Source organism: Odocoileus virginianus, chromosome 3 (genome assembly GCF_023699985.2).
Source record: "Odocoileus virginianus isolate 20LAN1187 ecotype Illinois chromosome 3, Ovbor_1.2, whole genome shotgun sequence".
NCBI classification, from domain to species: Eukaryota; Metazoa; Chordata; class Mammalia; order Artiodactyla; family Cervidae; genus Odocoileus; species Odocoileus virginianus.
This window is the reverse complement of record NC_069676.1, coordinates 13,541,208-13,568,486: the sequence shown is the minus strand read 5'-3', so window position 1 is coordinate 13,568,486 and position 27,279 is coordinate 13,541,208. Positions and strand designations below refer to the sequence as shown.

At 52.0% G+C, this 27,279-nt stretch overlaps 1 protein-coding gene across 7 annotated transcripts; it reads left to right on the top strand.

Annotated features, from left to right (window-relative positions):
- The first annotated feature begins 87 nt into the window (after positions 1-87).
- On the top strand, positions 88-27,088 carry KANK2 (KN motif and ankyrin repeat domains 2). Of its 7 annotated transcripts, XM_070464568.1 has the most exons (14): positions 309-390; positions 1,847-2,057; positions 3,017-3,132; positions 3,642-4,853; positions 15,613-15,789; positions 15,887-15,989; positions 17,231-17,482; positions 18,123-18,210; positions 18,739-18,958; positions 19,885-20,027; positions 22,700-22,900; positions 22,986-23,075; positions 24,982-25,053; positions 25,179-27,088. In XM_070464568.1, exons 3-13 carry the CDS (start codon positions 3,096-3,098, stop codon positions 25,033-25,035), a joined length of 2,577 nt encoding a protein of 858 aa, XP_070320669.1. In that variant the 5' UTR covers positions 309-390; positions 1,847-2,057; positions 3,017-3,095; the 3' UTR covers positions 25,036-25,053; positions 25,179-27,088. The 7 variants fall into 7 exon arrangements, with proteins under 7 accessions (XP_020750018.2, XP_070320663.1, XP_070320669.1 ...); XM_020894359.2 differs by lacking the exon at positions 309-390 and adding an exon at positions 88-203 and having other exon boundaries at positions 24,982-27,088; XM_070464556.1 differs by having other exon boundaries at positions 1,847-2,031; positions 24,982-27,088.
- The last annotated feature ends 191 nt before the right edge of the window (positions 27,089-27,279 follow it).

Genomic DNA, 27,279 nt, shown 5'->3' with positions numbered 1-27,279 from the left:
GGCTGGGGGAGGGGTGACCTCCCGCAGTCACCACCACCACCGCCGCCCTCCCTCCAGGAGCTGGACTCCGGCCAGCCCCGCCCCCTGCAGCAGCCCAGCTGCAGCGGGTCGGGGAAGACAGCAGTAGGGGAACACTGTCGCAGGGACTGGAGGAGGGGACGAGGCCGGACACCCCCACGCGCGCGCACACACCTGCCGTCCAGGTGCGATCGTGTCCCTTACCATCCCCCTCCACGTTGGCCCGGCCGCAGGCGACAGGGGGCGGGGCCGGCCCAGAGGGGGCGGGGCGGGGCGGAGCTACCGCCGAGGGCTGGTCGGGCGGGCGGCGGCGGCGCGCGGAGGGCGCACGGGCGGCGGGACGCTGGGACAGCGGCGGCCGGAGCGGGCGAGGCGAGTAGGACCCGGGTTGGGTCGGGGTTCGAGTCCAGTTCGGGGTTCGAGCGTGGTCCCCACCCCACCCCACCCCACTCTCAAGCCCGGGGCGCGATCTCACCGGTCTCTAGTTAGCCGCTGCCTCCAACTCCATCATCTATGCGCAAACTTTCCGGACTTGAGTGTCGCGGTCCCCGCACCTCTGCGCGGTCCTTATCTTTGACCCTGTCCCTGCTGGTCTCTCCCAACCCCATCCTCCATCTGTACCCTCCTATCCCTTCGACCCATCACTGCCTCCCCGCTGCCCCTCTCCCCTGTCTCCATCCTCGTTTCTGCCTCTGTCCCGTCCCCCTCCTCCCTCCCTTGTCCTCCCTCGCCCTCCTCCGCGGCCGGGCCGGAGCCAGGCCCCAGGCGGCGGGAAGGCGGCCGGGCGTCCGGCCGGGCTGGGCCTCGGCCTAGCGGCTGGGCCGGCGTGGGGAGCTGCAGCTGTTTGCCATTAGCTGGGGACCCCGCTAGCCCCGCCCCCTCCCTGCACGGGGCGGGGTCCTCCTCGCCCCGGTCTTTGGGTCTTTGGGACACGGGGAGAGGGGCGAGAAGACCCCAGAGACGTCTAGGTTGGCCTGGGACCGGGGCTTTAGGGAGACCCCGTTGGACATCGGACCGCCTCCTTGGGACCCCACGTTACTTCCCTGAGCCACCTCCCTGTCCCCTCTTGGAGTGGCCTGTCCCCCTTTCCATCTCTCTCTGTCCTGTCCCCTGTGCTCGCCTGCTCCAGGGGTCTCATAAAAGGAGAGAAGCCTGAGCCACAGACACCCATCAGCACTACCCTATCCCCCACCGTCTGCTGTCTCCACCTTTAGCCAGTCACTGACCCACATGGAGCGTGGCCACATGGCTTCAGACCTGTCTCTCTGCCTGGAAAATGGGTGTGTGGGTGGCTTGGCTGGCAGTGAGGGGAATCTACCAAGCTAAGGATTCAAATCAAGACCCAGCTACTTCTTCGGGCTAAGTGATCCTGGGCAAGGCACTGTGTATTTCTTTCTTTTTATTTTGGACGCCCCACGTGGTATGTGGTATCTTAGTTCCCTGACCAGGGATCGAACCCATGCACCCTACATTGGAAGCATGGAGTTGTAACCATTGGATCACCAGGGAAGTCCCCATTGTGTGTTTCTGTGTCCCAAAACACTTCATCTTACCCAAGACACCGTAATACACGGTGATAACTACTCCCCTGGTAGGGTTGTCTTGATGATCAAAGGAGTTGCCCGGGTGATAATTATAGTTATACTATTATTCACCCCACCCCCTTCACCTCCAGGGGTCTCCACAGGGGTACCATTCCTGCTTCCTGCCTCAAGTCTCTCTCAGGTCCCCAGAAAATATTTTCGATCACTTCCCTGTTGTGCAGGGGGTGACCCTTCAGGCAGGTGGAAAGCCAGGTTTCCTACAATTGGATGACTGTGTGTTCCAGGCACTGAAAGGAGAAGTGAGGACAGAGACGTAGAGAGACAGGGCGGGAGAAGTGCAGAGAGACAGAGACGTGGAGAGACAGAGAGAGACGAGGAGAGAGACAAGCAAGAGGCTAAGCAAGGAGGACGTGAGACAAGACAAGCTCGGCTGCCCCTGGAGCTCCGGCCCCGCCTTCATGCCCAGCAGGTGCTCCACCTGGCCCATCCTCCCAGGTACCCACTGCCCTGGAGCCACAGCCTGAAAAGAGTGGGATGGGCCAGAACCTCTGCAGCAGGGTGGTTAGAGGTCAGACAGCAGAAAGGACTGGCCAAACTCGGTCAGAGTGTGGGGGACGGAAGTACCCAGGCCATCCTCCAGGTCTGGGGGTGCAGGTTAATGAGAGGCCTTGATTGTCCCTCCCCTTTCCAGCCTCTGGCACCCCCTCTTACTTCCTCCCTGCACCCCCATGACTTCCAGGGCCTCCACCCGCCTTCTATCCTTGCTGTGCCCCCGAGCCCCCGAGCCGGACGCATCCTGGGGGGGGGAGCAGGAAGTTCTCGTGTAGCCCGGCAGCGAAACTGTTTATTTTTAGAGAAAATTGTTTCCATAAAGGGGAAAGGCTTTGCTCCTTGCTGCCTCCCCCCAACTTTCCCTACCAGCCCCCCGCCACTGCCCAGCCGGACCCAGCTCTTGTTTGGGGGTCTCCTACCCTTTGCTTTCTCTTTGTGCCCCTGTGTCTCTGTCTCCCCAGATCCTTGCAGGAAGGCTGGCTATCTCCCCATTAGTGCCCCCATCTGCCCATCTAAGCCCCCATCTGTCCTGGTAGCCAGCTCTTGCCTGGGGTGAGAGGAGGGGGCACAGGAAGGGTGGCGCCTGTCAGACTTCAGCACCCCACCCCCCCTGCCCCTGGTGGGGGACCTTGGAGAGGCGGGGCTGTGGGAACAGCTGGAGCCTGTCCAGGGGCTGGACAGATGTGCGGGCGGACCGTGAGGTTTGGTTTCTTTGTTCCAGGCTGTGGGGGCCCCCCCAACCCTTTCCACAGGCAGGAGGGGTGTGTGCCTGTGAGAGGGTCCCACGCCCAGGGAGAGAGGGAAGTTGGGGAGGAGGGGGAGTGGGGAGGGGTGGCCACCTCCCCTCCCCCTGCAGACTCCTGACTCTGGGTGTCATCACACCCTCTCCCGCCTCTTCCCAGGTAAACCTCAGCCGGTGCTGCAGGTGGTCTGACCCACAGTCCCCCCCAGAGACACCCGAGGAGGTCTGCAGGCAAGAGGATGGCCCAGGTGCTGCACGTGTCAGCCCCCTTCCCAGGTCAGGGCTCTCGTGGGGAAGAGGGCCCAGCCTCGGGGTTGGAGGTGGGGCGTGAGGGACACAGGCCAGGTCCTGTGTGGCCTGGAGGAGGGAAGGGGTTCTGACTTGAGCGGGGCTGAGGGTAGGACACAGCTCTATCCTGAGGGCCTGGATGGGGACAACTCAGTTCTGCCCTCGACAGTCTTAATGGAAGAGACAGGGTCTTTCAGGAAAGGCGGTTGGTCTGAGATGGGAGGCAGGGTCCTGACTCAGTTGGGAGGTTGGAAGCACAGCCCTGCCCTGGGAGGGTCCACAGGGGACACAGAGCCTTGCCTTGGGCTGGGGAGGTGGAGAGGGGCCTGAGACTGGGGTGGGGAAGGGGTCTGAGACTTACACCTGAGCATTGAGCAGCCAGTGGTGTCCCATCCTTTGGGCCAATAATCCATGACTCACCCAGGGGCAGACTCACCCAGTTTGCCCCCAGGAGGGGACCACGGTGTTCAGAGGGCTGGCTTTTCTCTCTATCTCAGGGACCCCCGGCCCAGCCTCCCCGCCTGCTTTCCCCTCTAAAGAGCCTGAGGTCCCCTACTCGGTGGAGACGCCCTATGGCTACCGCCTCGACCTGGACTTTCTCAAGTACGTGGACGACATCGAGAAGGGCCACACGCTGCGGCGGGTGGCCGTGCAGCGCCGACCCCGCCTGGGCTCCCTGCCCCGCGGGCCCGGCTCCTGGTGGACGTCCACCGAGTCTCTCTGCTCCAATGCCAGCGGGGACAGCCGCCACTCAGCCTACTCCTATTGCGGCCGTGGCTTCTACCCGCAGTACGGCGCCCTGGAGACACGCGGTGGCTTCAACCCACGAGTGGAGCGCACGCTGCTGGACGCCCGTCGCCGCCTGGAGGACCAGGCAGCCACCCCTGCCGGTCTGGGCTCCCTGACCCCCAGCGCGGCCGGCTCAACGAGCTCACTGGTGGGAGTGGGGCTGCCGCCCCCGACACCGCGGGGATCAGGACTGTCCACGCCAGTGGCACCCAGCGCCGGGCACCTGACCCACGTGCGGGAGCAGATGGCGGGGGCCCTACGGAAGCTGCGGCAGCTGGAAGAGCAGGTGAAACTGATCCCTGTGCTCCAGGTGAAGCTGTCGGTGCTGCAGGAGGAGAAGCGACAACTCACGGTGCAGCTCAAAAGCCAGAAGTTCTTGGGCCATCCTGCAGGAGCCCGGGGCCGTGGCGAGCTCTGTCTGGACCTCCCCGAGGCCCCCGAGGACCCAGTGGCCCTCGAGACCCGGAGCGTGGGCACCTGGGTCCGAGAGCGGGACTTGGGCGTGCCTGATGGGGAGGCAGCCCTGGCCGCTAAGGTGGCCGTGCTGGAGACCCAGCTCAAGAAAGCACTCCAGGAGCTACAGGCAGCTCAAGCCCGGCAGGCCGACCTCCAGCCCCAGGCCTGGCCGCCGCCAGACAGCCCAGTCCGTGTGGACACCGTCCGGGTGGTGCAGGGGCCAAGAGAGGTGGAGGTGGCGGCCAGCACAGCAGCGGGAGCCCCTGCTCAGCGGGCCCAGAGTCTGGAGCCCTACGGGGCAGGGCTGCGGGCCCTGGCGACATCCAATGGGCCCGAGAGCCCCCCTGTGTTCCGCAGCCACGAGGTGATGGAGACAGTGTCCCCAGTGCCCACTGCATCCACCAGCAACGTCCACCAGGTGAAGAAGATCAGTATCACAGAGCGCAGCTGTGATGGGGCAGCAGGTGAGCCGTAGTAGGTGGGGGCAGACGGTGCAGGGTCCCTCCTTTTCCTCTGAATGCTGGGGTCCAGCCCCCATCCTATTCTTCCACCAGCAGTCAGAACCTCAGTTTCTTCATCTGTGCAAAGGGGACACTTGTGCTGCTGACTCAGTCCCTCTAGGGACCATGTGAAGAAGTTAGGTGTCTGAAGAATTAGGTGTGTGCTCATGTCGAGAACATTATAAATGTGTGGACAATAGGAGGTATTTGGGTGAAGGTCCCCAAGGCTGTCAGTTGCTGGGCAAAAACAAATTCTTCCCTGATTGGCAAAAAATCAGTCTCAGGCCATGAAAAAGGAAATGTGTTGTTCATGTAACTCAGTGACAGCTTCAGGCATAGCTGGATCCAGGTACTCAAATAGCCTCAGGAATCTCTACTTCCCTCTTTCTCTTCCTCTGTGCATCCTGGAAGCTTCTCTCTCAGGCAGGCAGAGGTGATCACACCACTCCTGGCATCTGTTGAGGCAGCCCATAAAAGGAAAGGGAGCCCCTCAATCCAGATAGTACCAGTAAAAATCCCAGGGGTGACCCTTCTTGGTTGGCTTGGGTCATTTGCTCCTCACTGAGCTAATCACTGAGTTTCTCGCTGCCCAGACCCAGATCCTGGGGGTGGAGGAGCCCCACCCAAGTCCAGAGGGCGGAAGGAGATGCTCCCTGGAGGAACTGCTGAGTCCTCATGCTCAGAAAAGGGATGTGGGATGTTCAGGATAGCAGCTGCCCCACCACCGCCGTCCTGAGGCCCCTGGGAGACGCTGCCAGAATGACTCATAATCCTAACAGCTGTTCTTTATCTAATACCAGTCTGGTGCTGATGGCTCTGTTAAGTGTTTCACCCACCGAGGAGGTTAAGGCGGTGGGCTGTGTAGCAAGGTCACCTGGGTTTAAATTCCACTCCTTACTTGTGTGACCTGAGTGATCAGCTTCACTTCTCTGGCCTCAGCTTCTCTGTCTGTGAAGTGGCCTTGTAACGGTCCACACCTCTAGGATTCTTCTGAATTAGTGCATACATACAGTAAGCACTTAACCATTGTGTGTCGCTACTTCGGCTACTATTAGTTATTGTGTCACTAATCTGTGTCCGATTCTTTGCAACCCCGTGAACTGTAGCCTGCCAGGCTCCTCTGTCCATGGGATTCTCCAGGCAAGAATACAGGAGTGGGTTGCCATTCTCTTCTTCAGGGGATCTCCCTGACCCAGGGATCAAACCCGGGTCTCCTGCATGTCAGGCAGATTCATCTGAGACACCAGGGAAGCCCAGAATACTGGAGCAGGTTGCTATTTCCTACTCCAGGGGATCTTCCTGATCCAGGGATTGAACCCATGTTCTTTTGTGTCTCCTGCATGGGCAGGCAGATTCTTTACCACTGTGCCATCTGGGAAGCCCCCCTACTAATGATTTTCTGGTCAATTCTTGTCATAACTGGGGAAACTGAGGTTTGCAGAGAAGTTTCACATGTCCCTTGTCAAACATCCAGGATCTGAGACCAGGCTGTTCTGAACCTATAGCATGCCTCAAAGATTCAGCCCATTTCCTCATCTAAGTTTCAAATAATATCAGGTAGCCAGAGCCCTGTAGAGGCACCAGAGGGTACAAGCTGGAGGGCGGGGTCCCAGCTGTGTTTTCTTGCTTCCCCATGTTCTTCCTGGCCAGCTCTGGACTCCACCCTGTGTTCTGTGTCTATCCCAAACACCCAGCCCTGCGACCCTGGCCCCCAGCCAGAGGCCCCGCCCAGCCCAGCCTCTGGATCTCTTAAGAGGCAACCACCATTCCAGACGTGCCTCCCAGCACAGCCACGGGGCCTCCTGCCTGCAGGACACACAAACCTAGCCATGTCCCCACCTTGTGCAAGCGTCACCCCCCGGAAGTTCTTTCTGTGTCTCACTTAACTCCCTCTTGCTGCAGCCAGCCCCAGTCTCTGCCTCGCTTGGGCGGAACTGGCATGTGCTAATTCATTTCATTGCCTTCTCATCCAGCGAATATTTACTGAGTGACTGCCATGTGCTAGATTTTTCTAGGCACTGGGGACACAGCAGTGAACAAGACAGACGAAAAGCCCCTGCAATAAACAAATAGCCCACCAGAAACAAGCGAAGAAAAATCATTTCAGAGAACGCATGTTTGAAGCAAATAAAACAGGGACGTGGGATGGGTGGTGCTTGGATGGCGTGGAGGCCCATGTTCAAATTCTGGTTTCCTTGCTCCCTAGGTTCGTGCTCTTGAGCGAGCTGGTTAACCTCTCTGTGCCACATTTGCAAACTGGGGGTGGGGGTGGGGTGGGGTGGTGGCGCTGACCACCCAATGGCTCCAGGTCAGTGTCAGCTGAAATGCAGCGGTTGATGCTGAGTGTTCAAGATGGTATCAGGCACTGGTAGGTGCTCACGGGTTAGCTGTTGGCTCTTTGAGCCAAGATGTGAGAGAAAAGAAGCACCTGGGTGGTTTCTTGACAAATGTTTTGTTTTTCTGTTTTTTGGCTCCACTGCACGTCATGTGGGATCTTAGTTCCACACCCGGGGATTGAACTCGTGCCCCCTGCAGTGGAAGCACAGGGTCTTAACCACTGGACTGCCAGGGAAATCCTTGACAAATGTTTCGACCACTTAGGTTGGTCATGCATAGGTCAATAAGGAGGCTGGGAGGAGTCCAGCCTTTCTGCCACCTTTCTGTCCAGCCTTTCTGCCAGAATTTGCTAGCTGCAGCAAAGGGCAGGAAGGGTGAGAGGCAGCCGTCGCCTCAGGCTGGCAAAGGTGGATGAGACAGGCAGAGGCCCGGGACCCCCATAAACTCTCATTCACCCCTCACCTTTCAAAGGCACCACAAAGAGATTCCTGGGAGAAGGGGCAGCCAGGCACCTGCATCCGTGGGGTCTCTCCAAGGCTTTGAAATTTCCTGTGTTATTGTTTGAAACACAGCCCTATGAATGCAATTCATATTCTTTGTGGAAGGTTTGGAAAGTACAGAAGACTCTGTAAAGTGAAAGTCGCTCAGTCGTGTTGGACTCTTTACGACCCCATGAACTATACAGTCCATGGAATTCTCCAGGCCAGAATACTGGAGTAGGTTGCCTTTCCCTTCTCCAGGGGATCTTCCCAACCAGGGATCAAACCCAGGTCTCCCACATTGCAGGCGGATTCTTTATCAGCTGAGCCACAAAGGAAGCCCAAGAATACTGGAGTGGGTAGTTTATCCCTTCTCCAGTGGATCTTCCTGACCCAGAAATTGAGCCAGGGTCTCCTGCATTGCAGGCAGATTCTTTACCAACTGAGACAGAAGACTCTAGAACACTAAATAAGAGCTCCATAAACCCACCACTGCCCAGACACAGCTGCTATCAACACTTCTTCTTTCCTTCCGATTTTTTTTCTCATGAAGAAAATAATACGTATTTTTGGAGTCTGGCAACATGTAACTGATGAAATTTGTTGTGTTGCCTTATTTTCTATGTAAAAGCATTTAGGCAGCCCTTACAGTGGGCCAGGGCATTATGTGATGTCCTTTTTGTATCTTAATTCATTGACACCCCCAGTACTGCTTGGAAGTGGGTGGTGTTTCTATCTCTATTTTACAGATGTGGAAACTGAGGCACTGAGTGGTAAAGGAATTTGTCCATAGTTTTCAAAGCCAGGATTTAAATCATCTGATTTCTTTGATTTAACATTATCCCAGGGACGTTTCATCATGTTATTAAAAAATTTTAGGGGAATTCCTTGGTGGTCCAGTGGTTAGGACTCCAAGCTTTCACTGTCGAGGGGTTCAATCCCTTAGTCAGAAAACTAAGATCCTGGAAGCTTCAAGGTGTGGCCAAAAAAAAAAAAAATTACTGGAACATGCTATTTATCTTTTAACAGACTCTTTGTGACTCTTTACTGTACAAAAGAAAGAAGAACGTGTTAGCCTTGTCCGACTCTTTGCAACTCCATGGACTATAGCCTGCCAGCCTCCTCTGTCCATGGAGTTATCTGGAGTGGGTTGCCATTTATTTATTATTTATTGCCATTTATTATTTATTAATACTGGAGTGGGTTGCTATTCCCTTCTCCAGAGGATCTTCCCAACCCAGGAATCGAACGTAGTTCTCCTGCATTGCAGGCAGATTCTTTACCGTCACGAAAGCCACCAAAGGTGCAATGCAGATTTCCTTCTGTGGGAACCTTTCATCTCCTGCTTTTTTCTTTTTGGCTGCCCCATGTGGCTTCCCAGGATCTTAGTTCCTGGACGAAGGATTGAATTTGGGCCCTCTCAGTGAAAACACCGAGTCCTAACCACTGCGCCTCCAGGGAAGTTCCTAGAACATTTTTAAGGACCATGATACCTGTTACCAAATTGCTTTATTCCCCCCAACCCTGCTAACCCCATGCTGTGGACTCTCCCTTCCTGCACTAGTTGGCCAAGTGATTTAAATTTTTTAAAAATTTCTTTTGGACTTAAGGAGTTAATCTAATTCTTGGGCCCATGGCCCAAGAGTTTCACTAGCCCCATGGAGCCAGGCATGGCACCTCTCTTGTTTGACTTTAATTCTTTTTTCACCTTTGTCTTCCACCCTCACTGTTGAGGATTGATAAATATTTTCAGCTTTGCAGGGCATCTGATCTCTGTTTCAATGACTTGACTCAGTCGTGCTCAGTTCTTTTTCCCCCCAGCTTTACTGAGGCATGTTTAATATACAAAAATCTGCATGCTTAAAAAAATTTTATTTTGTATTTTTTGTATATAGCTGATTAACAATTTTGTGATAGCTTCTGATGAACAGCAAAGGGACTCAGCCATACATATTTGTGTATCCATTCTCCCCCAAACTCCCTCCCCAGGCAGGCTGCTAAACACTGAGGGCAGAGTTCCGTGTGCTGTATAGTAGGTCCTCGTTGGTTATCCATTTTAAATATATTTGTGTGTACATGTCCATCCCAAACTCCCTAACTACCCTTTCCCTCATCCTTCCCCCTGCCTCCCTGGCAACCGTAAGTTCATTCTCTAAGTCTGTGAGTCTCTTTCATAATCTGCACATTTTTAATGTATCCACTTTGATGAGTTTAATGTTTCAGCTCTACCTTTGTGACATGTAAGCAGGGTAGCCAGTGAACTAATGTGGCTATGTACCAATAAAACTTAATGTGTGGACACTGAAATTTCAATTGCCTGTAATTTTCACGTGTCCCAAAGAGACTCCTTCTTTCAGTGTTTTCCCAACCATTTAAAAATGTAGAAACCATGCCCACAGGCTGTGATTCAGCACTCCCTGCTCTGTCATACCCCCCCCCCCCACATTGTAATATCATTCCTTGCAACCCACCTTCCAGAAGCTTATTTAGATATTTGAGTGTTCTTGAAAAATATGCCCTAGGCATGTTTAATTTCCTTAAATGGTATTGTGCTTTAGGAAAAAAAAAATCTCTTTCTGTTTCTTATTTTTCCCTCTCTACACTCTCTTTTGGAATTCTCCACCCTGATCTGGTGGTCTGTCACTTTTAATGACTGCATAGATTTCTGCTCTAGGTATGTGCTACGCTTTCTTATATGACCCCCTCCTTGGTGGACACCTGGGTTACTTCCAGCTCCTGGCTGCTTTGAATAGTACTGGCTTCGTCCTTACACGTCCTGTCCCGAGGGGTTGCTGGGTTACAGGAAAGGCACAACTTCATTCCAGATTTTGTCTGATTCTCTCCGGAAAGTTCTCTCTGGCCACACTCCCACCAACCATGGCTGGGTCTGAAGTGTCCATTTCCCTACCGCCACAGTAACATAAAGTTTATTTATCGCTCTGATTTTTTTGCTCATTTGATGCAGTTGTCCAAGGTGGTATCTCCTTGTTTTAAATAGCATTCCTTTGATTTCTGGTGGGGTTGAGCATCACCATGTATGTTTCACAAGTCTCTTTAGTGACTCGCTTAGTCGTAGCCTCTATTTTTTTCTTTGGGGCAATTTTGAGATGTTCCTGGCATTTTGCAGAATAGGGGTTGGCGAACTAGAGCCTGCAGGGCCATATGAACCCTGCTGCCTGTTTTCATACAGCCCATGGGCTCAGAGTGGCTTCTGTGTTTTTGAATGGTTGAACAATGTGAAAAGAGTAACATTGTGTGATATTAGCACAATTACATGAAATTCAAATTTATTAGAACACAGCCAGGCCCATTCATTTATATACCGTCTAGGGTTGCTTTTGTATTGTTTGCAACAGACCTTATGACCCACAATATTTATTATCTGGCCCAGGACAGAACAATTTTGTTAACGCCTATTCTAAAAAAGATAATTCTTTGCCTCTTTTTGGCATCATGACTATCTTTCCACAGCCTTTATTCTTCTGTCAGTTAAATTTAAGAGGTTTTTGTTTTTTTTATTTAAAAAAAAATTTTTTTAGAGGTTTTTTTTAACAAAATAGTTTTAACCAAGAGTTTTTTAACTATTAATGTTGATATCATTAAACTCATCGCAGATTTCTTTTTTAAATTTTTAATTCTTTCCACTTTATCTAGGTATGATTGACACATAAATTATATTAGTTGACTGTGCTGTGCCAAGTTGCTCAGTCGTGCCAGACTCTGCAACCCCATGGACTGTAGCCTACCAGGCTCCTCTGTCCATGGGACTCCCCAGGCAAGAATACTGGAGCGGGTTGCCAGTTCCTACTTATTATATATAAGTAATACTATTCATATTAGTTGAGGGTGTACACATTGATGATTACAGTATATATATATATATGTATGTGACAATATATACATGTATATATATGTATGTATATATCACAAAAATGATTACCACAGTAGGTTTAACATCCATCACCTCACAGTTACAATTTTTTTTTCTGTGATGAGAACTTTTAAGACCTGATCGTTTAGCAATTTTCAAATATATGCCAGAGATTTGTGGGTTCCGTTCCAGACCTCCACAATAAAGCGAGTCCCACAATTTTTTTGGTTTCCAAGGGCATATGAAAGTTATGTCTACACTTTAGCCTATTAAGTGTGCAATAGAATTATGTCTAAAAAGATAATGTTCATACCTTAATTTTTAAAATATTTTATTGCTAAAAAGTGGTAAGCATCGGCTGAGCCTTCAGCAGGTCATAATCTTTTTGCCGTGGTAACATCAAGGATCACTGATTACAGATCACCGCAAAAAATACAGTAATGATGAAAAAGCTTGGAATATTCTGAGAATTACCAAAATGTGACACAGAGACACGAAGGGACCAAATGCTATTGGAAGAATCGTGCCCGTAGGCTTGCTCCTTGCAAGGCTGCTATTGGGCTTCCCAGGTAGCTCAGTGGGAAAAGAATCCCCCAGCCAGTGCAGGCGGCTCGGCTCAATCCCTGATCTGGAAAGATCCCCTGGAAAAGGAAATGACCACCTGCTTCAATATTCTTGCCTAGGAGACCCCTGGACAGAGGAGCCTGGTGGGCTACAGTCCACGGGGCTGCCAAGAGTCGGACGGGACCGAGTGAGCACAAACCCTTCTGTTTTACCCCCAGTTCTCTCACCTGGGGTCTGTTCTGAGCCCTCTTTCCTCACCTCCTTTGGCCTGTTTCTTCCTGCAGCCATGCCCCACTGATTTCATCATTGTGGCTTTGGGAAGACGTGTTACTCTCTCCTAAGCCAGCTTCCCCATCCCTGCCCATTTTAGCTGGCCATGGACTTTTGTTCTTCCATATAAATTTCCATATAAATTTTGGTCACGGTTCGCTCCATTTCCCAGTAGAATAACAATAATAACTATTATCAGTTCTGTTATTGTTATTTTAGTATTGCAGTGTCTGACCTTTAACTTCTCACAACTGGAAGGAGCCATCCCAGGTTTTGAAGGGCAGAGCCTGCTCTTCCGTGGGGCAAAAGGGGCCACAGTGCTGCTCCGATTCACTCTTTTTTTTTTTCCCCACTTTTAAAAAATTTGGGGTAACCAGCATGTAACATAAAACTCTCTTAACCATTTCTCAGTGGCAATAAACATATTCACATTGCTGTGCAACCAACCTTACCATCCACGTTCAGAACTTTTATTTTATTTTATGGATTTATTTGCCTGTGCGGAGTCTTCACTGCTGCAAGGGTTCTCTCTAGTTGCGGTGCACGGGCTTCTCACCGCGGTGGATTCTCTCGTTGTGGAGCACAGGCTGTGGGGTGAGCGGGCTTCAGTAGTTGTGGCACGTGGGCTCAGTAGTTGCAGCTTGTGGGCTCTAGAGCGAAGGCTCAGTAGTTAGTAGCAAGAGCACATGGGCTTAGTTGCCCCGAGGCACGTGGGATCTTCCCAGACCAGGGATCTAACCCGCGTCTCCTCCATTGGCAGGCAGATTCTTCACCACTGAGCTACCAGGGAAGCCTCCCAGAACTTTTCTGTCTTCCCAAATTGAGTATCTGTCCCCTTTAAACACTTACTCCCCATCCTTCTCCTCCAGCCCCTTTCACCTGCCATCCTACTGTCTATCTCTGTGGATTTAACTCTTCTGCAGACCTCGTGCAAGTGGGATCCTGCAAATCATGCAACATTTGTTCTGTGACTGGCTTCTTTCCTGAGCATAATGCTGTTAGTGTTAGTCGCCCAGTCGTGTCCGACTCTTTGCAACCTCATGGACTGTAGCCCTCCAGGCTCCTGTTGGCCATGGAATTTTCTTGCCTAGAAATGAGAATGAGCTGCCATTTCCTTCTCCAGGAAGTCTTCCCAATCCAGGAATCGAACCCAGGTCTCCTGCATTGCAAGCGGATTCTTCACCTTAAGGTCTAAGCCACCAGGGAAGCCCAGAGCATAATGTTACTTGACCTGAATTTAACAGACCTCCCAGGTGTTTTCATCAGGAAGCCTGACTTTGGGCAACAGTGATACTTTCACTGTCTCTTGTTACTTTCCACTTGACCACGTAGTGCTTTTGTCTGTCAGATGTGAATTTATTGACAAGATTTAAAAAAAAAAAATCAGATTCCCGTAAAAACCTGGCGTTTGCTCTCGGTTCCCCACGGGAGTTGGAGCTCCCGACTCTGGAATCCGCCTGGACCAACCCCGCCCTGGGCTGGGGCGCTGTCGGAAGCTTTTATGGCCAATGTCTCATCCGTTCAATGCACTCTGCTGTGTCAAGTGTTTACTCCCTGTTCCTAGCTCAAGTTGAGTGTCGCCCATGGACTTGAGGAAGTAATTGCTACAGTTGTCGAAAAAAAGTTAAATGTTAAAGGGAATTAAAATGAATTGGTAAAGTGGGGACATGGAAGCCACACATGGCCTGGGATTGGGGGGGGGGGGACCTCAGTGCGTTCTGAGACCCGGGGAGCCACTCAAGGTCTCAGGACTTCTGTTCCTGGCTCCAGGCTGGTGATCGGGGGCTAGAACTCTCTGCCAACTCCACTCCTGTTTTCGCAGTGGGCACCCTCGGGATCCTGAGTCCTACAATGTCACCTTTGTTCTCAGACCAACTTGGGCGTTTTTTCCCCTGATTATGATAAAATACATATAGCATAGGGTTCCCCTGGTGGCTCCAGTGGTAAACAATTTGCCAGCGATGTGTGAGACCCAGTTTGATTCCTGGGTTGGGAAGAACCTCTGCAGAAGGGAATAGTTACCCACTCCAGTATTCTTGCCTGGAGAATCCCATGGACAGAGGAGCCTGGAGGACTGCAATCCATGGGGTCACAAAGGGTCAGACACGACTGAGTGACTAACACACACACACACATAACATAAAAAGGTTCATTTTAACCATGTTTGAGTGTCCATTTCACATTGTTACGCAACTGTCCCCACCATCCACCCCGAGAACATTTTCATTGACCCAGAGTGAAACCTGCCTGGGTGGGGTTTTAACTTTAATTTTCTAATAGCCCTTATTGTTTTTTTCTTTTTCTTTTTCTGTCCACTCCCTGTGGCTACCCTTATTTCTTCTTTGTCCTGATTATTAAAAGGAGCACCTGCTTAATGTTGAAAATAAAGAAGCAGGAAACCAGGTACAAAATGTTACCTACAGCACAACGCTATAGATATTTATAATATTGAAATAATATCATATTATAAATTATATTAAAATAATATTGTATATTATAATATATTATAAATACACATAATATAAATATAAAATATAAAATAATATATATTATAAAATACTTTATAATATTGAAATAATATTATAAAGTGATAATATTAAGTCTTTTTTCTTTTTTTTTTAGTAAGTCTTATCAAAATGTAGCTGACAGTTCTCTTAACTTAACAAATGTTCGTCATAATCTTGTTGTGCAGGTGGTGTTTTAAGCTGTCTCTCTCACGTTACTGTCTTTAGTGTGTATGGCGTCATGATGTAGGAAATGTCGTGTCTGAGACACAGAGAGGTTAAGTGACCTGCCTGAGGTCACACAGCTCTTTTGCGGGAGATTTGGGTCCTGACCATGACCACTATTTTCAGCTGTAGTTTCCAGACAACACTCAGTATGATGTCAGAAGGGAGGTCACAAGCCAGGATTATAGGGGTCATGTGATATTCCCTGACCCTGACCGGCTGTGAGGCAGGCGACAAACCAGAACTGGAATGAATCCTGCCACTTCTTTGCAGGGTGACCTTAGGCCACCCTCAGGGTCTCAGTTTCCTCATCTGTAACAATCCAGCTTCCACGTGGGAAGTTTTGATAGAGTAATGCAAGAATTAGCCCTTGGAGCATCTGGCCCAGCGTAGGTGACAAGAGGCAGCTATTATTACTGTTCTTGTTTTATTGTTGTTACCTGCAGTAAACGCCTCTTCTCCTGTCTCTTCAGGTCATCCACAGGCTCCTGCAGAATCGTCCTTATCACCCCCAGAGTCTGAGGGCGCCAGCCAGGCGCAGCCAGAGAAGAACACAGGTCAGGTGCCTGCCCACGACGACACCACCATCAAGGAGCCCATCAGGCAAGCAGCCTGTCAGGAATCAGAGTTGGAGGAGGCTGGGGGTGCAGGTAAGCGGGTGTGGCTGCATGGAGGACCGGGCGCCTGGAGCCCAGGCATGGGGTCTGGCTTTGGGAGGCTCTCATGGCACCACCCCTCCACCTCCAGGAGGGGCCCAGGCAGGCGTGCGGTCCATCATGAAGCACAAAGAGGAGCCCACAGACCCAGAGGCCCACCGGAGGAGCCTCCAGTTCGTGGGAGTCAACGGCAGGTGAGAGATCCTGGGCTGAGCCCCTCACTTTGATTCATTCATTCAACCACAGCCCAGGAGACAGATGAGGAAACTGAGGCACAGGGAGGCCTGGTGGACTGACTGTCAGTCTGGTGCTGAGGTGGTGCTGTAACCACTGCATCACACTGCCCCACGGGAGGTGCTGTGTGCCCCCATGGAGCTCCTGGTCCACTGTGACCTGGGGCACTGATGGGCGGTCCCAGCCCAGCATGGTTGGAGCAATGGTGGGGATGCTCCGGCAGTGGGGGGGAGGGCCTGAAGGAGGCAGAGATGGCCCTGAGGAGAGTCACCGACAGAGGGGAACACGTGTGCTGCAGGACAAGCAGACCCTTGCAAGGCGTGGAGTGGGGGGTGGGGTCTCCTGGTGGAGGACACATCCTGGATAAATGCTCTGAGGCAAGAGGAAGCCATGACATGAAAAGTGAGAGAGGACTTCCTGGGCAGTCCAGTGGTTAAGACTTCACCTTCCTGTGCAGGGGATGCAGGTTCAAACCTCAGTTGGGAATCTAAGATCCCTTTTGCCTCACAGCCAAAAAACCAAAGCATAAAACAAACAATATTGTAACAAATTCAATAAAGACTTTAAAAATGGTCTGCATCCAAAAAAAAAAAAAAATCTTAAAAAAGAAGAAAAAAAAAAAATGGGAGGCCTGGGGAACAGAAAGAGTTGGGGGCCTTGAACGCCAGGCACAGAAGCTTAGACTCTGTCACGAGATAGCAAAAAGCACAAGGGTCCTATTTACAGTAGGACGAGGGTCTAAATCAGTACAACACCTGTGTAAGGAGCAAAGTGGGTTTCCCTGGTGGCTCAGATGGTTAAGAATCTGCCTGCAATGTGAGAGACCTGGGTTCGATCAGTGGGTCAGGAGGATCTGCTGGAGAAGGGAATGGCAACCCACTTAAGGATTCTTGCCTGGAGAATTCCATGGACAAAGGAGCCTGGTGGGCTACAGCCCATGGGGTCGCAAGAGTCAGACACAACTGAGTGACTAACACACTTTCTAGCATAAGCAGCAAAGTGTAACAGGTACCAAAGGGTAGAAGGGAAAAGCAGTGCCCCTCCCTGACCCCCCAAACATGATCACCATCACAGGCAGTGTTTATTGAGCACTTATTGCATCCCTGGAGCCCTCTCAACTTCATAGTGCCACCATCCCCATTTAACAGATAGGGAAACTGAGGCCCAGAGAGGTCAAGTGCCCCTCCCCTACCACCTACAGCGTCTCCCCCAGGTATGAGTCCTCCTCCGAGGACTCCAGTACCGCAGAGAACTTCTCGGACAATGAGAGCACAGAGAACGAGGCCCCAGAGCCAGAGGAGAGGGTTCCGCGTGTGGCTGAAGCCCCCCAGCTCAGGCCCAAGGAGACGGTGAAGGCCAAGACGAGCCGGGAGGAGTCTCCACTGAACCAGGAGTCTCTTCACACGGCCGCAGCTGAGGGGGCATCAGGATCAAGTGCAAAAGACGAGATCCGGTCAGTTTTCTGGGTGGGAGGGCTTCAGGCAGGGTCTGGGGCAGAGAGGGTGACCTCTGCCTCAGATCCCACCATTCACGCCCTCTGAGGGGAAACTCCCATCAGTCATGTACACTGTAGTCTAAATTAGTGAACCCATGCTTTCTCATTCTGGGCATCTGAAAGTCTGATGGCTTTGATAAAGGGCCTGAGGGGGGCAATTTGGGCTGTTGGGGTTCGGGTTTAAGGGGCAGGCCAAGTCTGTTCTTAAGTCACCCACCTTCTTTGGGCCATTTTGCCCCACCTGTCCATCCTGTATATGTCTCCTATTTCTCCCCCTGATGAAAAATCCATCCTCAGAAAAAGATTTCCATCTGCTGCTGGCCATTTGGAATAAAGTTTGACCCATGTGTCCGTTTTCTCTTGGGGTCTGTGTGTCTCCCGTGTCTGCCCCTTGGGGGTGCTGTGTAAAAGTGTCTGAGAAGGAGGGGGGTCTGAGATTCCACCACTCAGGGGAGCCCTGGCAGGACTGGGTGAGGGCCACTGGGCACAGTGTTGAGACCCTTTCTGAGCACCCCAGTTGGACACGGTGGGTGGAGGACACCCAGGAGGCTGAGGCGAGTGCTCCTGAGATAAACTCCCCTTCGTCTGCCCCTGGCAGGATGGAGCTGAGTCCTGACCTCATCTCAGCCTGCCTGGCCCTGGAGAAGTACCTGGAGAACCCCAAAGCCCTCACCGAGCGGGAGCTGGTACGGTGGGGCCCTGGGCCTGAAGTGGGGGGGCTCCTTCTCCTCCACCACCCCCCCCCCCGGCTTCTCCTCATTCACAGTGTCTCTCTATGCTTTGGGTCATGGGTACCCCAGGATCCTAGCTGGGAACTGGTGGGCGAGGGGCTCCAAGACTTGAGTGGTGGTCTTTGGAGAGGTGCCAGGGAGGAGGGAGGACCACGGATGGTCACCTGCCAGCAAAGCGAGCCTCGGTTCCTGTTCCTTCCGGGGCTTGAGGAAGAGGCTGCTGTATTTCCTCTGATGGGTGTGTACACTTGACCTTGAAGATCCCATCCAGGGTGGAGATGCTCACACCTTCCTCTGGGGACATACCTAGGACCACGGGGTCTACACTTCCCTTTAGGACAGGGGACACTACGCTTTCCTCCAGGGGGGCTCACCTAGGGTGGGGCACCCACACGTCCCCTCTGGTTCAGGGTGGGCTTCCTCTGGGCCGGGGTGGGCTGCCGTGGCCCTCACGCCCCTCTTCCCCCCCCGGCCCGCGTCCAGAAGGTGGCCTACACCACGGTGCTGCAGGAGTGGCTGCGCCTGGCCTGCCGCAGTGACGCCCACCCAGAGCTCGTGCGGCGCCACCTGGTCACCTTCCGGGCCATGTCGGCGCGGCTGCTGGACTACGTGGTCAACATCGCCGACAGCAATGGCAACACAGCGCTGCACTATTCCGTGTCCCACGCCAACTTCCCCGTGGTGCGGCAGCTGCTAGACAGTGGTGAGCCCTGGGGATCGGGGCAGGGGGCCCCAGTGATGGGAGAGCTGTCACCCTCCCAGCCTGATGGAGGAGACATTGCTTCCCAGTCTGGTGGAGGAGATGCCACCCTCATTGTCTAGTGGAAGAGACACCGCCCTCCCAGTCTGATGGGGGAGATCTCACCCTCCCAGTCTGGTGAGGGAGATACTGCCCTTCCCGTCTGATCAGGGAGACGCCGCCCTCCCAGTCTCATGGGGGAGACGCTCCCCTGCCCTCCCAGTCTGATGGGGGAGACGCCGCCCTCCCGTGCTGGTGAAGGGATAGAGGCCCTACCTGTGGCCCCAGTGTCCTGGAAAAGGCAGCCATGGCCTTATGGAAAACATGTGGCCCTTCTACCACCCCAGTGACCCCTGTATAACAAAGGTGACACCCCTGGAACCCTAATCTGAGGAAAGGATGTGGCTTCCCATCTGGGGCTCAGAGACAAGTTGTGGTCCACAATTAGATGTGACTCTCCACTAGTCAATCTGATGAAGGAGGCAGAGCCCACAGTCTAATGGAGGAGACATAGGCCAGACTGAAAGATGACTAGGGGGCCTTTCAGATTAATGAGGGAGACACAAATCCTACTTTCAGCCCTAAATTTGGGAGCCCAGTCTGATGGAGGAGTCACAGACTTCACTGTTAGGAGCCGCTCCCCTAAGAGAGATGGGGACCCAGGGGCATAATAGGGTTGTCAGTCTAAGAAAAAGGAGTGAGTCCACACCTAGACTAGTGGAGGAGACATGATCCCCAGCGCTCATTATGGTAGTGAACAAGGCTTCTAGTCTGATGGCAGAGACGTGGCCTGGTCCTCAGGGCCCCTCCCCCAGCCAGCATCACTGGGGGGTCTGAGACCCAGCATCGGGGGTCTGAGACCCGATACCTTCCTGGTCCACCCCCGGCAGGTGTCTGCCAGGTGGACAAGCAGAACCGCGCTGGCTACAGCCCCATCATGCTCACCGCCCTGGCCACCCTGAAGACCCAGGATGACATCCAGACCGTCCTACAGCTCTTCCGGCTTGGAGACGTCAATGCCAAAGCCAGCCAGGTATAGGCCCTTGGCGCCGGCACAGCCCTTCCCACTTACGATGTCCTAGCCCTGCCCAGAGCCAAGGCAGGAACCCACACTCCACAGGCAGAGAAACTGAAGCGCAGAGAAGTATTCATTTCCTTGGGGTTCAACTAGAGGAGGGGGACTTGAACCTGGGGGTCTAGCTCCAGAGCCCCATTCTTTTTTTTTTTTTTTTTTTTCCTTTTTTCAAAACGCAAGAAAGAAGTTTATTGCTAGCTCGAGCTAGGGCCCCCGCTGTGTCCAACGCAGTGGCGCACAGGCTGAGAGCCCCGAGCCCGGTTTTTCTACCCATATTTATAGGCCATCCAATTTCAAACATAAGCAGGGGTCAATTAGCGAAGCGGATTGGTTACATGTTCGCGCGCGCGGGACTTTTCCGAAAACAAGTTCTGATTGGCTGTATCTGGGTGGCCTGATAATCGTCCTAGTTGCCAGAGGAGGGTCTTTCCCTTCCCGCCTCTGTCTCCTATCATGGCGTTATGTTTGCTCTTCCTACATTCCGTTTGTTCTTCCTACATTCCCCCCTGTCTTTTGTTCATAAAGAGGAATCTTCCTCTTTTTCATTTCGGCCTACCGGCCGGTACTGCTGCCTCAGCATCGTAATCTGGATAGTATTTAGCTGTGTCCTAATAAAAGTGATTAGTCTATTTAAAATGCAAGGTCCAATTGTAAGAGCCCCATTCTTTAAAAAAAAAAAAATTATTTCTTTGGCTGTGCCAGATCTTAGTTGCCACATATGGGCTCTAGTTCCCTGACCAGGAATCAAACCTGGGCCGCCCTACTTTGGGAGCTTGGAGTCTTAACTACTGGATGACCAGGAAGTCCCAGACCCTGCTTGCTTTTTTACGGATTTATTTTTAATTAAAAGAATTGTATTAGTGGTTTAGGTGTGTTTTTTTTTAAATGGAGTATAATTGATTTATAATGTGTTATTTCTGGTGTACAGCAAAGTGATTCAGTTGTATATATACATATATATATAAAATTTTTCATTATAGGTTATTACAAGGTGTTGAATAAGGTTCCCTGTGCTATACAGTAGGACCATGTTGTTTATTTTATATACAGTAGTGTGTATATGTTAATCTCAAGCCTCTAATTTATCTCTCCTTCCCCACCTTTTCCCCTTTGGTAGCCATAAGTTTTTTTTTTTTTTTGCTATGTCTGTGAGTCTGTTTCTGTTTTATAAATAAGTTTATTTGTATCATTTTTTTAGATTCCACATATATGTGACATCATATGATATCTGGCTTTGTCTGATTTACTTTGCTTCGTGTGATCATCGCTAGGTCTATCCATGTTGCTGCAAATGGCATTATTTCATTATTTTTTATGGCTGAGTAGTATTCCATTGTACCACATCTTCTTGGTCTCTTCATCCATCAATGCTTTCATGTCTTGCCTATTGTAAAAGTGCTGCAATGAGCATTGGGGTACAAGTATCTTTCTGAATTAAGAGTTTTCATCTCTTCTGGGTATATGTCCAGGTGGTCTACTTTTTTAAAAATGGAGGTGAATTGCACATACGATGAACCCTTTTAAGATGACCAAGCTGGTAGCATTTAGCATAGCTGCAGTACTGTGCAATCTCTACCTCTGTCTGCCTCCAGAACACCTTTACACCAACAGGAGACTTGGCACCCGCAGCTGTCACTTCACTCCCTTCCCTCCCCCAGCCCCAGCCCCCTCGGCCTGCTTTCTGTCTCTGCGGATTTGCCTGTTAGGGATATATTATATAAACGGAGTCATGTAGTATTGTGTCCTTTTGTGTCTTAGCTCTTGTCACAGAGCATAATTTCTTTATTTGGCTTTGCCTGGTCTTAGTTGTGGCATGTGGGATCCAGTTCCCTGACCTGGATGGAACCCAGGCCCCCTGCATTGGGAGCTGGGAGGCTTAGGCACCAGACCACCGAGGAGGTCCCTGGACGTTGGTTTTTGCTGAGATTTAACCTCGTACCTCAGTCAGTAAAAAATCTGCCTGCAATGCAGGAGACCTGGGTTCAATCCCTGGGTCGGGAAGATCTCCTGGAGAAGGAAATGGCAACCCACTCCAGTATTCTTGCCTGGAGAATCCCATGGACAGAGAAGCCTGGCAGGCTACAGTCCATGGGGTTGCAAGAGTCAGACACGACTTAGCCACTAAACTACCACCAACTTGTAAACAGAAAGTGTACAATTCTTAGCTCAACACATTTTACTTATGTTTGTACCTGTGACTTAGGAATCTGATTTAAGTGGATATATGGATGGATAGCATCACTGATTCAATGGACATGAACCTGGGCAAACTCTGGGAGATAGTAAGGGACAGGGAGGCCTGGTGTGCTGCAGTCCACGGAGTTGCAAAGAGTCTGATATGACTTAGCAACTAAACACCAACAACAGCAAGGGATGGGGAGACACAGCATGTGCCCGAGGAGGAGACATTTAAGCTGAGACCTGAGGGATGAGAAGGAACCGGCAGGAAAAAAAAGGGATCAGCAAGTACAAAGGCCCAGTGGTAGGTAGGATTGTTCGAAATGTAGGAGGCCCATGAGTGGAGGTGCAGTTAGCATCAGAGTACTCAGGAACCATGGAAGGTTCTGGAGCAGGGGTGTCACCCTCCGGGGCCTGCATGATCCATAAGCCTATTCCTTTGCCCTATCCAGGCGGGGCAGACAGCCCTGATGCTGGCGGTCAGCCACGGGCGCGTGGACGTGGTCAAAGCCCTGCTCGCCTGCGAGGCGGACGTCAATGTCCAAGATGACGACGGCTCCACGGCCCTCATGTGTGCCTGCGAGCACGGCCACAAGGAGATCACAGCGCTGCTGCTGGCCGTGCCCAGCTGTGACATTTCCATCACCGACCGTGTGAGTCCCCGCCCTGGCGCGCCCAGGGGGGTGGGTGGGTGGGAGCACAGCGCGGGGCATCAGCATAGCAATCGATGCTTTGCAGGATGGGAGCACGGCTCTGATGGTGGCCTTGGACGCAGGACACAGTGAAATTGCGTCCATGCTGTATTCCCACATGAACATCAAGTGCTCGGTGAGTCTCAGCCCTAGCTGGGAAGGGGGTGGGGGCTCGGACGGGGGATGGCATACAGGGACCACGCCAAGGGCTGCAGAGTCAGCTGTTTGTTGAACCTTCATGGTGCCCCCATGAGGAGACAAGACACAAGAGCTAAGACTGTGCAGCTATCCTGGTTATCACAGGATTCAAACCAGATCTGTCTGGTTCCAAATCATGTTCTTCATCACTGTGCGGAGGACTTTGGCATTTACTCGAGGTGTGTCATTGTATTCAAGGCCTTGAGAAGTTTCACTGTAAAGAAGCCTAACTGTGTCTTAATGGGGAATTTCTCAGATTTGACCCTAGAAATCTGGGTTTTTAAAAAAAAAAATCATACCCATTAGCAAAATGCTCTTCTGGAAGCATAACAGGAGGATAACATTGATGTTCGTTGTGTCCTGAGTGCTTGATGGAGGAGAAAGCCCTTCCAGTCTGATGGGGGAGGCAGGGGCAGTCCTCATAGGTCTGCAAAGCATGCCCTTGTCTGATGAAAGAGACAAGCCCTTCTAGTCTGATGGCAATGTGTGTGCTCAGTCGTGTCTGACTCTTTGCGACCTCATGGACTGTAGCCCACCAGGCTCCTCTGTCCATGGGATTTCCCAGGCGAGAATACCAGAGCGGGTTACCATGTCCTCCTCCAGGGGATTTTCCCAACCCAGGGATCAAACCCACGTCTCCTTCATTGGCAGGCGGATTCTTTACCACTGAGCCACCTGAGAAGTGCCTGCTAGTCTAATGGACTGTATACCAAAAATGCCTCCCGAGCAGGATTTCCAGAACCTTCCACAAGAACCCTATTCAGTTGCATAATGTACTTTTACTGTGACCATTTTTCAGGTGGGGAAGCTGAGACTTAGAAGGTTCCATTCTTGGTCCAAAGCCTCACAGACAGGAAGGGGCAGAGACCTTAGGGTGTGAATCTAGACTTCAGACTGGAACCTCTCTGCCTGCTCCTCCTCACCCCCACCTCACACTTGCCCTGGCCTCCCTGAGGCATGTCTGGGGCCAGGTTTGAGGGTGGCGAGGTAGGTGTTTACCACAGCAGTTTCCTCAAATAGTCCAGGAGAGAGAAGGTTGCTGAGACATAAACCATCTGGCTCCTGCTCAGCTTGCAGGTTCTGAGACTCTGAGTCTTCTCAGCATCACTGCTTAGGGTCTTAGGTGCTCAGGGGATCCCCTTGGGATCAGCTCTGGGCCTCCATGTCCACACTGGGAGATGGGGGTGATGGGGCTGGGTGGTGTCCTGCTGTCTGACATGTCCTGCTCCCAAGGGCTCCACAGGGACGGATCACAATCCTCCATCATTGTCCTCTGGGACCACTGCCGTTGCCTGCGCACTGCTTCTCTGGCTCGCATCCTCAGTGCCCCCTCCACTGTCCTCCTCAAAGTGGCCAGAGGTCACTGTGAGCACCTGAGTCGGGGTACAGCCCTCCTCTGCTCACAGCCCTCTGTGACTCCCACCCCGCTTGGAGTGGGGTCATCCTCAAAGCCCACCTCCCTGCACTCTTACCTCCCCCTTCCTTGCTCACTCTGTTCCAGCCACACTGGCCTGACTGCCGCTCCTGCCTCAGGGCCTTTGCACTTGCTCTTTCCCCTGCCCGGAACACCCTGCCCCTTGGGTGCCCCCCAACATCCTTCAGACGTCACCCTGCCAGACCACCTGCTCTCCCCTGTCACTGCCACCTTATCACTCAGGAAGAACCCTCCACTGCATTCATCTGTGAGCATCTGTGAAGCTATCTCCCCAGCAGTGTCACCTCCTTGAGGCCAAGGGACCATGGCCTCTTGCTCACTCACCACAGGCACAGGGCCAGCCAGCAAAGTCGCCACCTCAGACCCCCAAGGGGAGGCCAAACTAAAGGAATTCTGCCTCTCATTTCAGTTTGCCCCGATGTCAGATGATGAGAGCCCTGCATCATCCTCTGCAGAGGAGTAGCTGTGAGAAGAGCCCCAGGTGCCACTCCTGGGGACCAGGCAGCCCCGGAAAGAACTGGCCCTCGTCTCCTCCCTGCCCAGCCCCCACTCGATCCACCAAGGTCCCGGGATCAAAGGCAATCGGGGTTTTCCTCTGCTTCCCAGGGGGAGACCCCAACAGCGTGGAGACTTCAGATGAAAGTGGGTTTTTTCCCAGTACCCTGGTTCAAAGCAGCCGAAGCACAGACTGGAGCTAAACTTGTATGTAAATCAGCGCCAGTGGCTGGCTCTGAGGCGTGGGTTTGTGAGGAACGCTGAGAACAATCAACTGGCAATTATAGATGGAGGAGGGTAAGAGGGAAAAATATTGTATTTCTGAATCACACAGTTGGAGGGGGAAAGGGGGGAAAAATGACTTACTTGTTGCCAAATTTGAAAGTCACTGGAATCGTGTATTTTCACTTTAAGCCTAAATGTTGTTACGCACGGATCGCATCAAGAGTGGCCTGACACCCGGTCCCCCTCCACTTAACTGTCTGGTATACAATTGAGTTCTGTCCGCTGCCCCCTGCTCAGGCGACTTTCTTGGTGGCATTCTCTTGTGGCCTCTTCACAAAGCAGGTTCTGTCTCTGTCATCCAGGGCGGGAAGTTTAGTCGTTTCTTCTGCCTTCTATTCTTCCCACTGCGAGCAACCCCCCCCCACCCCCGCCCCCACTAAGGTGTGGGGTTCAGGAGCCAGCCGCCGAGGTGTGCAAGTTGTGCCTTTCTTGAGATTCCCCAGAATCTCCTCCATGCAGGGGGGCCCTGGCAAATATTCATCTTCCTAGAAAATCCTTTAGACCTGGACATGTAGGAAATGAATCCAGTCCCCACAGGGGTGCCTACATCCCTAGGCTTAGAACCCCAGTGACGAGGCCATTCTTCTCCCCAGACTCCAGAATGTCTCTCCTCTAAGGAAAGAAAACAGGGCATGAGATTGTTGGCAAGCATAGGCCCAGTTCCAAAAATCCCATGTGTGCTCGATTAAAAGTTGGCTGCCCCCGAGGGCTCCCAGTGCAAACTTAAAGAGACAGAGCTTTGCCGAAAACCAAACAAGGGCCAGCTGGTTGTTGTTTTTTTTTTTTTTTTTTAAACAACCTACAGGCTTTCCGGAGCCGCCTGGAACACAGCCTGCTGGAAACGGGGCTCTCCCAAAACACGCAGTTTCCTGCATGGCCTATTTTGTCTCAGAATCGCAACATAGTTTTCTTTCCCGTTCCTTCCTTTTGTGACCAAAAAAGTAAGAGAAAAGGAAACAAGGCGGGGAGGAGGGGGACAGGTTCTAAGCCTCAAAAAGTGCCTTGTGACTGGGGAGTGAGATCCTTTAGTCTTCAGACGTCCTGTCCTCTCTTGTCCAGCTCTCAGCATAGCCACCAGGGTGGGCGCTAAAACCCCAGCAAGACGGGTCAAGCCCTCGGCACTACACGCGTTCATTCAACAAAGCCAAGTGCTGGCTTCTCTCCTAGAAAAGTAGGTTTCCTGGCCTGATGGAGTCTGCTCACTTTGATTATGATGGAAGGGATAGTACCTAAGACAAGAGAGCTTGGATGGTCAAAGGAGAGAGACACCCCCGTTTGTGTGTGTACGTGTGAGTGTAAATGAAAAGGAAGGGAAACCCAAGCTGACTGGGGGGTGACCACTGACAGGAGGCCACAGCTTTGGGCAGCTTTGAGAAGCGGTACGAGAGTTGTGTGTCTATGTGTCTGGCCCTGGAGCCATGGGTGCGTTTATTTTAAGCTACTAGAAGCAGCTCATTGACCACCGCGCCCCCACCTCCCAGCCCCACCGTGAGTCCATATTTATCCCTGTGTGTTCTTTCTCCCTGCCCTTACCCCTTGGGCTTGGCGTGGTAGGTTACAGGGGGTTCTGTGCCTGACCCCGCTCTCTTCTCGCATGTATTCAAGACCTTTTACTTCACTTTCCGACCATGGTACGTCCATAAAGACAGTATTACACTTAAATGAAGTATTCCTTTTTGTAATCATTTTTTAGAAGGTAAAGGAATTTAATAAAGCTACCTTATGAGAAGGCCAAAGTGTCTGTGTCTGATGTTTATCTTATTATCTTTTTATTTTTTAATCAATTAATTTTTAAAAGTTTGGCTGAGCTAGGTCTTTGGTGAGGCACACAGGCTTAGTTGCCTGTGTGATCTTAGCATGTGGGATCTTAGTTCCCCAACCAGGGATCAAACCCACATCCCTTGCATTGGAAGGGGGATTCTTAACC